At 52.0% G+C, this 14773-nt stretch overlaps 6 protein-coding genes across 6 annotated transcripts; 4 read left to right on the top strand and 2 right to left on the bottom strand.

The window, feature by feature from the left end:
* The first annotated feature begins 20 nt into the window (after nucleotides 1–20).
* BD324DRAFT_109929 (Ribokinase-like protein) lies at nucleotides 21–1619 on the top strand. The gene is made up of 5 exons (XM_022011929.1): nucleotides 21–331; nucleotides 374–579; nucleotides 623–845; nucleotides 883–1237; nucleotides 1277–1619. The coding sequence occupies exons 1-5, from the start codon at nucleotides 113–115 to the stop codon at nucleotides 1420–1422; spliced, it is 1149 nt and encodes a 382-aa protein (XP_021869191.1). The 5' UTR covers nucleotides 21–112; the 3' UTR covers nucleotides 1423–1619.
* BD324DRAFT_609716 (histone-fold-containing protein) lies at nucleotides 1589–2212 on the bottom strand (the record flags this gene model as incomplete). The annotated part of the gene is made up of 5 exons (XM_022014169.1): nucleotides 1589–1642; nucleotides 1684–1820; nucleotides 1861–1967; nucleotides 2018–2040; nucleotides 2117–2212. The coding sequence occupies 5 exons, from the start codon at nucleotides 2210–2212 to the stop codon at nucleotides 1589–1591; spliced, it is 417 nt and encodes a 138-aa protein (XP_021869190.1).
* A 353-nt stretch (nucleotides 2213–2565) lies between these two features.
* BD324DRAFT_652695 (nucleoporin Nup186/Nup192/Nup205) lies at nucleotides 2566–8544 on the top strand (the record flags this gene model as incomplete). The annotated part of the gene is made up of 9 exons (XM_022018537.1): nucleotides 2566–2761; nucleotides 2813–6970; nucleotides 7014–7288; nucleotides 7326–7475; nucleotides 7514–7808; nucleotides 7850–7986; nucleotides 8034–8121; nucleotides 8163–8392; nucleotides 8449–8544. 9 exons carry the CDS (start codon nucleotides 2566–2568, stop codon nucleotides 8542–8544), a joined length of 5625 nt encoding a protein of 1874 aa, XP_021869189.1.
* Nucleotides 8545–8780: 236 nt separating this feature from the next.
* On the top strand, nucleotides 8781–10473 carry BD324DRAFT_652694 (hypothetical protein; the record flags this gene model as incomplete). Its single annotated transcript, XM_022018536.1, has 6 exons — nucleotides 8781–8828; nucleotides 8881–8923; nucleotides 8994–9078; nucleotides 9211–9332; nucleotides 9411–9502; nucleotides 9787–10473. 6 exons carry the CDS (start codon nucleotides 8781–8783, stop codon nucleotides 10471–10473), a joined length of 1077 nt encoding a protein of 358 aa, XP_021869188.1.
* A 43-nt stretch (nucleotides 10474–10516) lies between these two features.
* On the bottom strand, nucleotides 10517–11342 carry BD324DRAFT_582489 (bud site selection-related protein; the record flags this gene model as incomplete). Its single annotated transcript, XM_022013562.1, has 6 exons — nucleotides 10517–10545; nucleotides 10603–10736; nucleotides 10802–10822; nucleotides 10877–10996; nucleotides 11068–11151; nucleotides 11284–11342. The coding sequence occupies 6 exons, from the start codon at nucleotides 11340–11342 to the stop codon at nucleotides 10517–10519; spliced, it is 447 nt and encodes a 148-aa protein (XP_021869187.1).
* Nucleotides 11343–11525: 183 nt separating this feature from the next.
* On the top strand, nucleotides 11526–13739 carry BD324DRAFT_633415 (hypothetical protein). The gene is made up of 3 exons (XM_022016622.1): nucleotides 11526–11878; nucleotides 11996–12122; nucleotides 12169–13739. Exons 1-3 carry the CDS (start codon nucleotides 11817–11819, stop codon nucleotides 13483–13485), a joined length of 1506 nt encoding a protein of 501 aa, XP_021869186.1. The 5' UTR covers nucleotides 11526–11816; the 3' UTR covers nucleotides 13486–13739.
* Nucleotides 13740–14773: the final 1034 nt, after the last annotated feature.

The following is a 14773-nucleotide window of genomic DNA, read 5'->3' as shown; positions in this document are numbered from 1 at the left end:
CATTTCGCGGACAAAAATATCATTGCCTATCAGGGTGTCGTCCTACACCACCATTTACAGACGGCGAAGAGACCTGAGCCGCTTCGCAGAAGGCTAGGTATGAGCTATCACGATGAAACTGGACTGGAAGAGCAACGACTCGAGTCGCTCGAAGATCATTTCCGGCGGCCTGATGCAAATCTCCTCGGCCGGGTCGCAACTCTTGGTGGGCACTGACTGGCTATCGCGCGCAACGCTACTAAGACGAGTTGACCCTACAGGCATGTTCATCATTGACCAGTTTGAAGTCCACGACGAGACCGGTGAAGCCGTCATATTAGAAGAGGAGACCGTGAGGAGATTCCCCTTTCGAAGACCACTGATGAGATACCAGATGGGAGGCGGAGGTGTGTACGCCATGACTGCTGCTCGAATGTTCCTACCACCTTCGAAATGCGCACTCGTCGTCGATCAAGGCCAAGACTTCCCTCTCGATTTCAAGGATCAGCTCATGTCTATGGGCGAGGACATGTTCTGGTTTAGGGAATGTCAAGGTGCCAGTACTCGAGCACTTAACATGTATTCAGGGCGGCGCATAGGGTGAGGAATGACTGACTAGCGTGGAAGACTGAATGTCTTGCAGCGACGGGCATCAATCATTTAAGTATCTCTCAAGACAGGCTCAGATCCAGCTTCAAGATCTGGTCTGCGCACCTTCACCGTTCGTCAACACTCTACCAGATTACATCCATCTGGTGTGCCTTTTGGACCGGGCATCAGCTGTCTGCGATGAGCTCGAGCATTTGCGCCGCAAATTCCCTCATCTAGCGTCCTGGGAACCCAAAATCATCTGGGAGCCTCTAGGAGTGGGTATCTTGAGAGCCGCACCCACCTGACATTCAGCAAGCCTGCGTACATGCGAATCTAGACAAAGTCGCCTCCATCGCCTCGCAATTCGCCGTGTTCTCGCCAAACGTACTAGAGATTCAGTCTCTCTTATCAATTCCTCAAATCGTGTCTCCTGAAGCCGTAGAGTCGGCTGCTCGAGAATTTGGGAACCTGATACCAGATACCACCGTCATTGTTCGAGCTGGTCCACTGGGATCGTTCACGGTCTCAAAGACCTGGTCAGGATGGGTCCCCGCTTACTGGAAGCCGAAGGAGCAGGATCGAGTGATCGACCCGACTGGCGGCGGCAATGCCTGGCTTGGGGGTCTCTGTGCTGGTTTGCTCCTCAGTAAGGGTGATATAAAGCTGGGCAAGTCTATGGTGAAGATTCCACGCTGATGCCACTCAGGCTGTTTCTTTGGCTCTGCCGCTGCGTCATTCGCGATAGAACAAAGAGGCCTTCCACACTTAGACAAGGGCTATTGGAATTCTGACGACCCGTGGAGACGTCTACGCGAAGTAGCGGCTCGAATGGACATTCTCACGAGGACGTAAATTCATCTCTTTATTTGAGACGGGGACAAAAATGTCAACCAACAGAGGGTCTCTCGTGTAAAGTATCGGTCAAGCAAGCTGGGGCGAAAGAAGAGGTCGAAGAGATAGATTACAAGGAACAACACGAGCCGATAACCCAAGAGCCGATCTCCATTTCTGCCTTCCTTTACTTGGTGGGGACCTTCTTAGGAGCGATAGCGCTTCCCTTGGTGATGAGGTTCTGTAGCATGGTCAGCCGTGATGTCGGAAGGCTCGGCTCACCTTGTGGATATGGGGCAAGACACCACCACCAGCAATGGTCGCTCGGATCAGCAAATCAAGTTCTTCGTCTCCTCGGATAGCGAGTTGAAGATGACGAGGGGTGATACGCTTGACGCGGAGATCCTTGGCGGCGTTACCTAGAAGATGTCAGGAGTTGCCAGTACATTCTAGACTCACCAGCCAGTTCGAGAACTTCTGCGGTCAGGTACTCCATGATAGCAGCGACGTAGACAGCCGCCTTTGCACCGACACGGACATTGTTGGCATTCTTGCTCCTCAAGAATCTGAAGGCAATATCAGATCGACTCCCAGCACGTATATACACTGTGCGTACCTGTGAATACGACCGACAGGGAACTGGAAGACGTGTGATTAGTCCGACTGGCATATGAAACATGGCATGAAAGATGGTGAATTATAGGAGAAGACTCACTTGAAGACCAGCCTTGGATGACCTAGTCGTCAAGACCTTGGTCTCGGATGAAGTCTTCGCCTTTCCACCCTTTCCACCGGTTGTTTTGGATGACATGATGAGGTATCGAGGATCAGATGAGGTACTTTGTCGATGACAAGAGGATGAAAGATGGTGAACAATGTAGGGTATGAATAGAGACAATCGAGGAGAGAGAAAGACGAGCGGCGGCGTTGTTTACACACACCATGAACATTTGATTCCGTCGTACGCGCGCAGCCCCCGCCAATGTTTTGGGATTAAATCAGAAAATAAATGAGGGATAGGAAATTGATGCCTCGTCGCGTGGGATTTTTCAATCGATGCTCGTAGCTTATGAGGAGGAGCTTCCCGAGCAGCTTTAGAGCCCGGACATACATCGTAGTCTGGCTGGCAGGGTCGTCTTTTGAAGTATTGAGACCCGTCTCGAGATGTCGCTTGCCGCTCCTCAGTTTGAGCATGACCTCTTCGAGAAGCTCGAGAACCTGCTCACTCGGATATCGACACAACCGACCACTTCGACCATTCGTCGGTTCTCGGCTCAACTGGAGGATGCGGCACCGTGGATCTCCAGCCTGACTCGACTGCCCGAGCCAAGTGAGGAAGACAGGCAATCTTTGAAAAAGGGTAAGCTGTGGGAGACATGATAGTCGCCCGCAAGCTGACTCGTCGGTGCAGAGGGCCTGACATTACAAGATGGATCCAATCTCAAAATCAACGGCGAGTTACTCGCACTCACCAACAACGCCTCTTCGCTCCTATCCGTCTCACACACTTTGGCAGCTTCGCTCGTCAGTCAGGCATTACAGCTACGCAATCACTATGTCTCTCGCTCCATTCTTGAAATTTCGACTTACATCCTGCACAACTTCCTCACAAGCATGCTCTCTTTCCTTCACGAGCTATTTCGCCTGACTATCGGACCTGGAGCCGAGGATAGTCCCCCGTTCGATACCTTCAGGGAACGTATACAACAGCTCTTAACCAGTCGTGTGGCTCTCAAGTCGGGAGAAGGGTCGCTTGTCGATTTGATACTGGAGCAAGTGGATGCTCTGCAGAGGAATTTAGAGACTTTGACTCAACAGCGAGCAACGGGACAAGAATACGACTTGCTGGTCTACAGAGTCAATGCCACTCGAGTCGAGCAGAATAAGCTTGCCGGTCTCCTGAGCGTCATTGCGCAAGGTGGAATGCTGGGCAGAGGTCACGTCATCAAAATCCTCAAGTGGTTGAAGAACTGCAATCGGATGGATAGCGTCGCAGGTACAATTTTTGCAGTCTTTCTTTGCGCCTCTACACCTATCGATCATATCCCAGATAATGATCCACGGTACGATATGATTCTAGACCGATGTCGAGATATCAAATTTCTCAAGATTGCCTCGAATTTGGTCTTTGTCGAGAACTGGACATTACCTCGGTTGCGCGAAGCTGCCAAACTCCCATGGGCACTGTTCATCCTATCCACTCTGAGGCAGGACCCAATGGCAGCTCAAGTTGGAATCGATCCTCCGACTGCTGATCAATTCCTGTACGACGGAGTCAACGGAGAAGCCTTTCAAGGTCTGCGTGCGAGGATTCTCGACATTCGCAGGGACCGGAATCTAGACGTGGAGGATCCAGTCACCAGTGTGGACGTTCTCGCTCATATGGCTAGCAAGAGCGACAGCGAGAATGATGAATTTTACCTCGAACAGGTTCAGATCCTGATTCAACTCCTTGCCGCGAAGAAAAATCTTGTCAGAAATCTTCGGAATCGCGAGGAGGACCTCGCCATCAGACGGTCAGGTACAGCTCCAGCAAATTATCAATCCTTCCTCTCACTCGTCGCATCAGTGTACGGTACCCTTCCACCGGATAGCGCAGTGACACTATGGGACGATCTTTCTTTCATCGGCACGGTTCTCGATCAGCGTGGCAATTCTACACCTGCATTCTGGGACATGCTAGCTGCCATCTCTCGTGGCAAGGCATGTTCAGGTCGGGCACATGATCGCATGAGCGATAGCAGATGGTCTTGGGCTGGTCTGTCCAAGTTTTATCAATACTATTGGGATCTATTACCGCACATCTTCGAACCTATCAAGACCAACCGGACGCCATCCCTCGAGCTCATGGGTCACGATGACATTGCGCTCTGTGAGGGCTGGACGAAACTCATCATTGTCATTGTCCAGTGGTCTCCTCTAGCTCGCACAACTCTTCTACAGTCAAAGCCAAATCCTTTGTCCATTCTGTTCGACTTTATGAACTGTGAATTACCGCTGGATGTCAAAACAGCCATCCTCAAGGCTATCACCGCGTTCATCACTCCTGGTGAAGCAGAGGACGCTGGCAAAGCCGTCGAATTCTATGAGCGAATCACCTACGCCGACCCAGGCCTCGACACGAAGCATCTCGAACCCAACAAGATTCCTGCGCCCATCGGCTGGCTCGCAAAGATGGAATATGCCGAAATCGAGGTCGGGATATATCCTCTGACAACGGCGTATCTCGACTTCTTGACGACCTTGTTATCTGCCGGTTCGAGTCCGAGGCTCCGTGCGACCCTGCGGCGGAGCATATACTATGTCATTGACAGGGTGCTCTTGCAGGCACGGCCGCTGAGTCGAGAGAGTGAACGATGGGACATCCTGGATTCCGCTATAGCCCTGCTGGAGAAGGCCGTGCTGAGATTTGATATGAGCAGTCTGTCTGGACGACAACTCGGCCCAGCCGCTGAAGCCTTATGGGAAGAGCCGGGCTTTGTGGTCATGCTGCGTCTTCTCAGCGAACCTGGACCTTCCAATGTGCTCTCGCATATCGTTGACACGGCGTCCATCACTCCCCGATCTCCAATCATGACCTCGGTCTTGCTCCGCACTCTTCGGATGTACCATCGGATCCTGGACACTCAGCTGGTCTTCTCGGAGGTGCTCATCCGGACACTATCCGACCGCCATGCTTTCCGTCGACCACTCAACCTCGTCTCATTCGATCACATCCTCCTTACCCACCTTTCCAATGTCAATGCCATTGCGCTGCTCGTGGGCGACGATGGCTCCTCCGTCTCTTTCATCGCTACGAAGCTCATGCTTGCTTTGGCGTCATCCCGCCTGTTTGGAGAATCCGATCGATTCCTAGGAGAATACGCTCATCCGATCAACCGTCTTGCTGGAATTGTGGATGCTTCAGACGATTCCATCAGGATCAGTCAAGGATTCTGTAATCGCTTGGACGCGGATGGTTCAGAAGTCTCCCCTGAGGAGCTGCAATCCACTTCGGATGCCGCGCTTCGAGGTGACATTTCTCCAGAATCCATCGCCCACTTACCTTTAGCAATTCGGTCGACCATTCTCGACCTCCTCCTCGAAAACACGTCCCTGGACATCACAGGACCGAACGTCGCCCACTTCCTCCTAGGTTACGAGTTCAAAGGACATGATTTCGTCCTTCAGGATCCGAGCGATCCCAATTCTCGCCTCTCTTGTCTTCAGGTGATACTTGATCAAATGAGTGGTGATCCACTGGTCTCTATCCACCCGGTCCTCGCAGCCAAGTCGGCACGTCTGATGCATCAGCTCTTCTCCCATCCAATCACTTCTCAAACAACCATCTCCTTCGCATCTCTGAAGGGCTACTCGACTATTCAGCTCGCCTCCCTTCCACGAAAGTGTCCATCTGCTCTGTCCCTGGATGAGCATGGCGCGGGAACCGTCAACGGGGAAGCCACTACTTCAAGTACATTGGAAGCCTTCCTCGAGTTGCAGCGAGACGTCCTGTCTTGTGTTGCGCTTGAAACACATACCTTTGGAGGGCGTGGGTCTTCTTCCTCGGCTATCGCCAATCTCCTATTCAATTTCATCGACGATGACTACGGTCAGCGTCCGCCTCTGATCATTGACTTACTGGGCAATATTGATATCGAATGGGAGGAGGCCGGGTCCAACGAGGATCGGCCTCTGGAATTCTATGGCTCATTCGACTTTCAACCGTATAAACGGACTGATGCGGACTGGTGGGACCTCGAAGCTTTGAGGCCTGCTCTCGTGGCTCATCGTCGCAATTTGGAGAAACGAGGTGCTATCGGTGGCTCCAAGGGAATGGAAGAAGAGGCAGATCATCTGCTCTCTCGTCTCGCTGCTCTGAATCGCAAGACGGATATCAATCTCGCGAAAGGATCTTTCCTCACCGCTTGGAGCGAAACACTAAAAGTGGCTCTCGGTCAACTCTTCTCCCACATTTCAGACGACCGTCAGGAAGTCGTACTCATCGAGCTACTGGATGCGCTTCTGGATCGCTTGAGCGGGGACGTCTCGCCTGGCGTTTTGGACATCTTGGCAGAGTCCCTCCTGATCAGCATGAGCCGGCTCGTAGAGGTCATGGCGGAATACGAAGGTGTCAACCTACCCGTCAAGCAACTGTCACCGAGCTTTGCACGACTCGTCCAGGTCGTTTCCAGACCTGGCATGACTGAGTCTTGTCGGGGCAATCTGTATGCCGCGATGAACCAGTATCTCTCCCTTCAACTTCCCTCGACTAGCGATGACGGCGCATCTGTCGTCTCCTCCGCCACGACCTTGCTTCCTGGAACCGAATTCCATCAGACAAATCTTGTTATCATCACGGCGCACCGCGAGAGATTGTTCCCAGTCCTATGCAGGGACGCGATGGACGTAAGAGACGTGTGGAAGACGGAGTGCTTTGCTTTGCTTGGCGTTATCGTCGCTGCGTGCAGGAACGATAGAGAGAGACAGGCCATCTCTCCTCTGTCACAGAACGGTTTCCTCTCTTCGTTTGTCAGGAGTCTGAAGGATCAAGAGATCCCTCTGCAAGAGTGTCTGAACAAGGACGCAGGTGAGACGACGAGCATAGTATGGACCTTTACTGATCTGCAAAGACTCCCTACACGCTTACTGGGTCTATGAATCTAAGATCACTTTCCTCTTGGCTTACGCTTCGACTCGTAAAGGTGCCGAGGACTTACTCGACGCTGGTCTGTTCGAAGTGCTAGCCATGTGCAACTTTTTCGCCGTGGAGATGATCAATGAGGAGACAACTGCGAAGGACTCAGAGGCCATCACGCGTCAGCATCGAGTGGTGATTGCTGCTTTGCAGCTGGTGGCTCGGACTCTCTCAAGTCTACACCGTTCAGCGAGGTCTGGAGCAGGACATGTGAGGGGGTCATGGGAATCAACGCTAACGGTACAAGGCCATCAGCTTCCTCTACGCTCATCGGAACGCCATCCTGTTCCTGCTTCGGGAGAATCAACAGAATATTCACTTGCTGGGGATTGAAGAGTGCCGATTGATTATTTCGCTCCTAGCTTTGGTGTATCACAAAGTCCCCGAGGACGCCAAGGTGAGAACGAGTCGAGAGTTTGCACGCTGATTCAGGAGCGCTCTGACACAGGATTTGGTCTATTCCACTCTGCTACTCTGGCAGTTGCTGCAAGGTTCTTTAATCCCGAGTCGTGGCAGAAGAACCTGGCCGATGATAGTGATCAAGGCGTGCAGGAAGGTGCGCCAAAGAGCTTGAAGCGGACCGTTGATGCCATAGCCCAACCTCAAGTCTTAAATCTCAATCAAGTGATACTCTCATACCTCGTCACTGCTACGGGTGGTCTGAAAGGGCAATCCGGATATCCTGTGCTCGTCAACGCTGGGATCAGAACGGATCAAAACAAGTACACAGGTGGGGACGCCCGACTCATTCGGTCACTGATGATGGAACAGCATCTGCGCCTTCGATGGACACGCTCATTGAGATGCTTTCGGATCTCGCTGAAGCTACTGAGGATATCTCTGCCGAGTATCAAACCATTATCGAGTTGCTCGATGATGGCGGATCGTTGGATGATCGCGTAATTGAGGTGAGCAGCGATGGCGCACCACGTGTCGCAGGGCTGAGATCTAGCAGCGACTATCGGGTGCAGGTTTGCTCAATGGACCTTGGACAGAGGACTCACTGCCGCTAGCTCTGACGAGTCAGACTCGGATCCTATTCAGTGGGTTGATTCCGCTCAGAAACGCGATTGACAGGACTCAGATATGATCGAGTCCATCCTCCTTCTCCTGTGGCGTCACCTTTTATTCTACGCCAATGACGCGAGATCGACAACGGACGCAGTCAGAGCTGATAACCTTGCAATTTCGCTGAGCGGTTCCCTGACTAGCGGACTAGAGGGATCAAGGTTGGCTCAAGGGATGATACAGAGTCTCGTTAGATCCGCAGCGTCCCTAAGGGGAGTTCTAGATAGGTTATCAGAGATAGACGTGGTGAGTGCGCTCGAACTTTACATCAACGGGGTCTTGCTGAAACGACTATACATCAGCAACCAGAACTTCGTAAGGGTAAAAGCGAGGATGCCTACTTTGGCATGTTGATGAGACGGCTGAAGGAGTTGACGTCGGGTTTGATGGCTGCTTGAGCGGAGAGCAGGAAAGCGGAACGCGGCGATAGGAGCAGACAGATGTAATATGTATTATCATGCATGCGACGAAGCACAAGAACCCTGTCAAGACTCCATGAGACAGAAAGGTCCAAAGTACGGGTTAGAGAGTGGGTCAGAACTTTCGGTCCGAATTCAACAAATCCCAAATCCAAATATTGACATCTCACTGACATTCGTACTTGCGTGACTTACAACGCCTAAGGGGGAGCGCCATGCAGCAAGAGAAGGATGTGGAGGGATCCGAAAAGGCCAGACAAGATGTGAGATGGAGGCAGGAGTGTGATGATCGAGATCTGGCTCATGTTGTCCCAGGGGAACACGAGTTTCAAGAAGGGTAAATGGTCCGAAGCGATCGGTAAGGCTGATTTGAGATTTGTGTCGTGTACGAATTTGAGGCGCAAGAGCTGATCCCGCCGATGCCATAGGTCATTATACCAATGCTATCTTGAAGAATCCCACAGACCCAGTAGGGTATACGAATCGAGCGGCCGCGTACCTCAAGCTTGACAAGTGAGTTGGTGGGACGTTCAACACCTCGTCCAAAACATTGAAAGGAGGGGAAGTAGTAGAGGTCAAGTCGGGATCGATACAGGGAGAGAAAGGGGGGAAAGACAGAAGTCGTGACTGACGTTCTGAACATAGATACGAAGATGCGAATCGCGATTGTACTTCTGCTATCGAGATCCAACCTGAGAATTTGAAAGCGTTATATAGACGATCATTGGCTTTGAAAAGTCTAGGAAGACTGGATGAAGCTTTGAGAGGTGAGTTGTGCTTAAGCAGAGTGTCTTGAGGGGGGAACATCGTGCTGATACCATTGCCATTGCCATTGCCACGTCCAGATATCTCCCTGGTGTGCAAGCTTGATCGTGGGAATGCAGTTGCAAAGGAAGAACGCAAAGAGATACGCGAGCTCGTGGAAGCACTTGAAAAGGTTGGTGGAGAAATCTTTGAACAGCCTCCAGAACGACCAGAGGGTAGGATCAACCCTCAAATCGTCCTTGGTGATCACTAGGTACGTGTGACCTGGTATGATCCCGCCGAGTGTGGGTGTGGGTGGGTGCGTGCAAAATCAGGAGAGGGAGCCCTCAATGAGCATTGCAGACTTGTGCAAACAGTCTGGATGAGGTTCCCGGGATGGAGGTAGCGGAGGCAACAAAAGGGGTCTCTACCAAACCGACAATAATGGAGGGAATGGCCTGACCATCTGATGCATAGAAATCTCAGCAATTCAAACCCCCGCAAAAGACTCCCCCGATATCACCAGAATCTCGGCCCATCGCCGCCTCGATAGAGGAGATCGTGGAGGAGACATCTCAACCCACTGTACCCTCCCACGAATCATCTCAGACGACACCAATACAATCGATACCCAAACCATCCTTTTCCGACCTCAAGAGATCTCGAGCAGCCAAACCTGCCTTCACAACGGCAAAATTACCAGCTCACACGCCGGATGCATCAAAACCACCTATCACCACGCCACTTCATCACGACATCTTACCAATCGCTTCCTCTCCCGCACCGAGACTTTTCGTTCCACCGGCAGATCCACATTCAACATCTCCAGGCTCCGGTCTGACCCTCTTACGACACCTCAGCCCCCCTCAGCTCGGCTGGACAGCTATCCAACACTATCCTGCACAGAACGTCCCCATCATTCTCGGACCTTTACTGGAACCGGATACGCTTGCACAGCTGTTCTCGGCTTTGAAACATGGACTGGATGGATCGTCAGATTCAGCAGTAGCACTGGACGAAGCCAGAGCCCGTATTTTGATCGTGATGAAAGGACTGCTCGACTTGCCGAGATGGAGAGTGAATGCGAGTATGCTGAGTAGATCGGAGCGGGAGCTCGGACGTCAAGTGTGGGCGCAGGCCGGTGGTCAAGGTCAGTGGCCATGAGGGAATCCCCATTTGTTGTAGTATACATCTCTGCATCGTTCATTCAATCTGTAGAGGAGCATCCTCTGCACCCTACACCTACATCAGCTCTGATCAAGGACTGGAGATGTATGCCAGATTTCGGCTCACCGCAATGTGGACATTCGACGACGATGCCCTTTTTCAAGCTGGCTTTTGGAACTCGACAGATACAGGTCGAGCCTTGAAAATTCATATCCCTCGTTTGGATACACCTGACGCAGCAGAGTTTCTCGTAACCTTGCCTGGAGTTCTTGAGTATTAGCGCCGCCATGACAAGGCAACATGCGATCGATAAGATGTCACTCACTTCTTCCACTTTGCTATCAAACTGGACCCCAGTGAATCAGCCTCCTGTGATCTCTGAGAAGGTCGATTCACTCACTCGGCATCCGCGTACTTCTGCTTCAACAGCCAATCATACAGCTCTCTCGATATCAGCTCTCGCTTATAGTACAGGTCGTATATGTATCTTGACCGAGCGTGCGTTATCCGCATGACTGGCCTGGGAATAGAATGGGAGTCAGATTATTACCGTGGTGAAGGTTTCAACAAAACAGGCCGCTGCTAACTCACCACACTGATTCTACTTTCCGCTTTCCCTCATGACTCTCAGATTCTGCATCTCTCATCTTTTTGTCGTAGTCTTCAAGAACATCTCTGAAACGTGGATTAACAATCTGAACAGACAGACAGACACCAAGGTCAGACGAGCTGTAAGAGCTGTTTTCTACAAGTCCACCACCCTTCGTTGCTTTATATGCTCCTCGTGACTCAGGCTAAGCAACTCACTGAATATCCTCGAAACCCTCTGGGGGAGGTTTGGTCCTCTGCGTACGTATCTTAGGCATACTGACAGACCTCCGCCGACAGGTTTCAGATGTGCGTGATGGAGAGAGAGTGAGAGAGCACTATAGTCAAGAGTATTTCAGCTCTGGACATCCTGCAGACATTTGGTCTTCCACGTGGTTTTGCCACCGTCATTTCTTTGATTTTTTCGCGTTCCGCATTCCCTTTCTCATTTCACCCCCGTCTGAACCTCTTGCATAACCCAACCTGTTGTCAACATTACATAGCGATTCAAACAGAGCTTCTTCGTACAGCACGAGGGCTGCTGATCGGCCACTATCTCTCTCAGTTGCTATTTCTTCTTCCTCGAATCTCGCTCGTTCTACTGGTCTGTTGACATTTGGGAAGAGGCCCCCTCTGTGGAGCCCAACGCGAGGTCTTTCTCGGCAACACGGCATACATTTTGGCCATCAGAGGATACTCTGGCTGAGCATTACGGTCGTCGATTGGGCGTAGTGTCGCTCTGAAAGTTCAGGATGGGACGATGGGGGCGAGAAAAGTACGAGAGGGTGTTATTCGACAAAACTGTCAAGCTCTAGTCAGTCGATGTTCTCACCCATAGGAGGAACATAGTATGCTGATGATGAGGCCTTTCGTTCTCCCTGTACACCTCCTGTTCATGCACTCAACGATACTTTGCCTTTCATCCGCGCAGTGACAAGGTCATCGAGGATATCTTTGGCAAATCAGGTAGCGATACGGATTTAAGGCTGGCAACGTTCATCAGACGCCTGGATCCAGAGAGTAAAGCCGCGCAAGCTTGTTTCACAACGCTCGTCCAAGTGAGTCTTCATGCTGAGAGACGTTTCGGCTCATCCCCACTTCCAGTCAGTCCTCTGGGAGCACATAGGGCGCTCCACTTCTAGCGGACCTCGCGTCACCTTGGATACCACTACCGAACCTGATGCGTATCCTCCTGAACCTGTTAACAGAATACGACGTCTCTCATCTCGAGTTACAAGAAGCCCATTCCCAGCTACCCGAACGGCTCAAACGGGGCCACTTTGGACGTCGTTGCTTGACGATGCTGTCCCAGAGACTTCGTCTACTAGCCGTGCTCCGAGAGCACCTCTCGTTACCAGATCATCCGCCACGTCAAGAGCTCATTCGCCCAGTGCGAGACGACGTGCGATCAGTCCACCACTTGGTATCGATACCGTTGCTGCTGCGGATGGCGCGGCGATGCGAAGGATCAATTCCATTCTCAGGTCGCCCACACCTCCAAGTGCGACTCGTTCCACATGGGAAATGGTCAATTTTCACGATGCGGTCGGAGGCGGAGCGGCTCATCTAGCCGGGGATGCCGAAACCGCTGATGCGATCAGTCCTCCTCGTTCGCCCAGTCAAGCATGGCTCAACGAGTACACTGCTTCTCGACCCATTGCCCCTCGGCCTAGACGACCTCCACATCTTCAGCGGGCTAGGCGCTCTCGTCCAATAGAGACGCCTCCGGAATTTCCCATGCCTCGCATAAGGCAAAGAGAGGATGAGAACGATGATGATGGGGATGACAACACTGGAAGCACGCGGGGTCTTGAAGCGGACCACCGGGCACGGACCCGACGCAGGACAGACGTAATTGTGGAGTTGGATCGTCTCCGAAGTGCCATGCGGGACTCGCCTGAACCAACTCTACGGCGCTCTCGTTCAAGTTGGCGTGATTCAGTTTCCAGAGATGCTCTTCAAAATACCTCTGAACCCTCTCGTGCTGCCTCTGGCGATGATACGCGTCGCTATGGAGTCGTGTTTGAGCCATTCTCACCTGCTCTACCGTCATCGGCCCTCTCAGCTGGACAGGAGGCCGACTCAGGACTGGCCGAGCTTCTACGGGATCGGGATGCAGGCGGTGCTGATGCAGTGGATCCTCTCGCTATGCTCGCTGATAATGATGAGAATGATGATGCGCGCTACAACAGCCTCGTCGCCGAGTTTATCGCTCGACGCCGGGGCAGGAGTAGAAACTTTGGTCTTGGCGTGCGAGGCGTAGATGGAGTGGAAGATCTGATGGGGGTGGATAATCGATGGCTCACTCCAGCAGCCATAGATGGCATGGTTGATGGAGATTCGACCTTTGCTCATGACATGTTACTTGGGAATCTCATGGGTGACGAGTACGGAGAGGAGCAGGAAGGCGATACACTGTAAAGTAATGATGAGCTGGCCAGATTGGTTGTATTCCTTTAAGCAGATGATTTTGTAGGATATGTCACTAAAAACCCAAAGCAGAGATGCAGGGAGACGGAGACTCTGCAGCTTAGAGTGATTCATTCATTGTACAGGAATGTAATCGAAATGTGACCCAGGATGCTGTCCCATTTTTGGCCGGCTCCAATATCTTATTAGATCCAACCTTGGCTTAAATTCCGCCACGGGATGATGTAAGCCCTGCTCCGTTATCGGCGATGCCGCCGGGTCACCGCCGAGAGTGGGCCGCGCCGGAGCAGATGCATTGCACTTGGAAGTTATGCAATACAAAGGTCAAGCCAAGTCTCACCTAAGACAGACCCCATGGCCCATCCACCCCCCCCCCTCCCCCTCCCTAGCGGGGCTTCACATGGCCGAATGTCCTCGACCTCATCTTCCAATGCCGCCGAACCCAGAGACAGACACACAGACACACCCACACTCACCCCTCGCAACGGAAGCTAAAAGGAAAGATTCGTCATCCCCCCTCTGCCTGGTTCCCAAACGTCTGTGCGCCGCCGCCACATAAAACTCAAAAAACTCGTGGCGCTGCGTGTCGGATTAGCGAACGAAACTCCCCTCAAACTGCGATGCGAGTTTTCTTTTTTTGGTGTCTACGTGTTCGTGGCTATCTATTGCTGTTGTTGCTGTCGCTGCTGCTGTTGTCGCTGTTGTTGCTGAGTCCGGGGGCTTCAGCAGCTCTTGAGGGCGACTGAATGGCTTACCAAGGACGCGAACTGTGAATGTCGGTGTCATGCTATTCGGCTGGAGATCCCATGACCATCCCTGAAGGGAAAACGGAAAGGCAGTTTGGGAGGGCGATCATTCACGTAGGGAAAAACACCTGTTACCAAAGTTCTTTTCACTCAGCGAGAATGGAAACGTCCATGATCATTTTAACGGGTCACACACTTGTTCGCACTTGCCCGCTGGGAGGCTTGAACCCCTTGCTGGCTAACAGCTGCTGTTGCTGCCTGCCCCTCTCGCACCTTTTACCCGTCGATTTTTCTCCATTGAACCTGCGAGTGCCCAATAATAGAATCCGACATACAAAAAATATGACGGGTACACCCGATAGAAAACATCTGGGGAAGAATGTACGGCAGACAGTGAAAGCACCACAGAGAGGGAGAGAGGGGAACCTGCTATGTAATCATCGTATATTCTTGTAGCACTCTACCACTAATAGGCTCTCTCGGTCCGAGTGAAAGAGAGAGTGGTGTGTGAAGACACCGATGCTTTAGACTGT

The sequence above is a fragment of the Kockovaella imperatae genome (assembly GCF_002102565.1).
Source record: "Kockovaella imperatae strain NRRL Y-17943 chromosome Unknown BD324scaffold_12, whole genome shotgun sequence".
In the NCBI taxonomy this organism is placed as follows: Eukaryota; Fungi; Basidiomycota; class Tremellomycetes; order Tremellales; family Cuniculitremaceae; genus Kockovaella; species Kockovaella imperatae.
The sequence above is the reverse complement of the archived record's forward strand: the minus strand, read 5'-3'. Positions and strand labels throughout refer to the sequence as shown.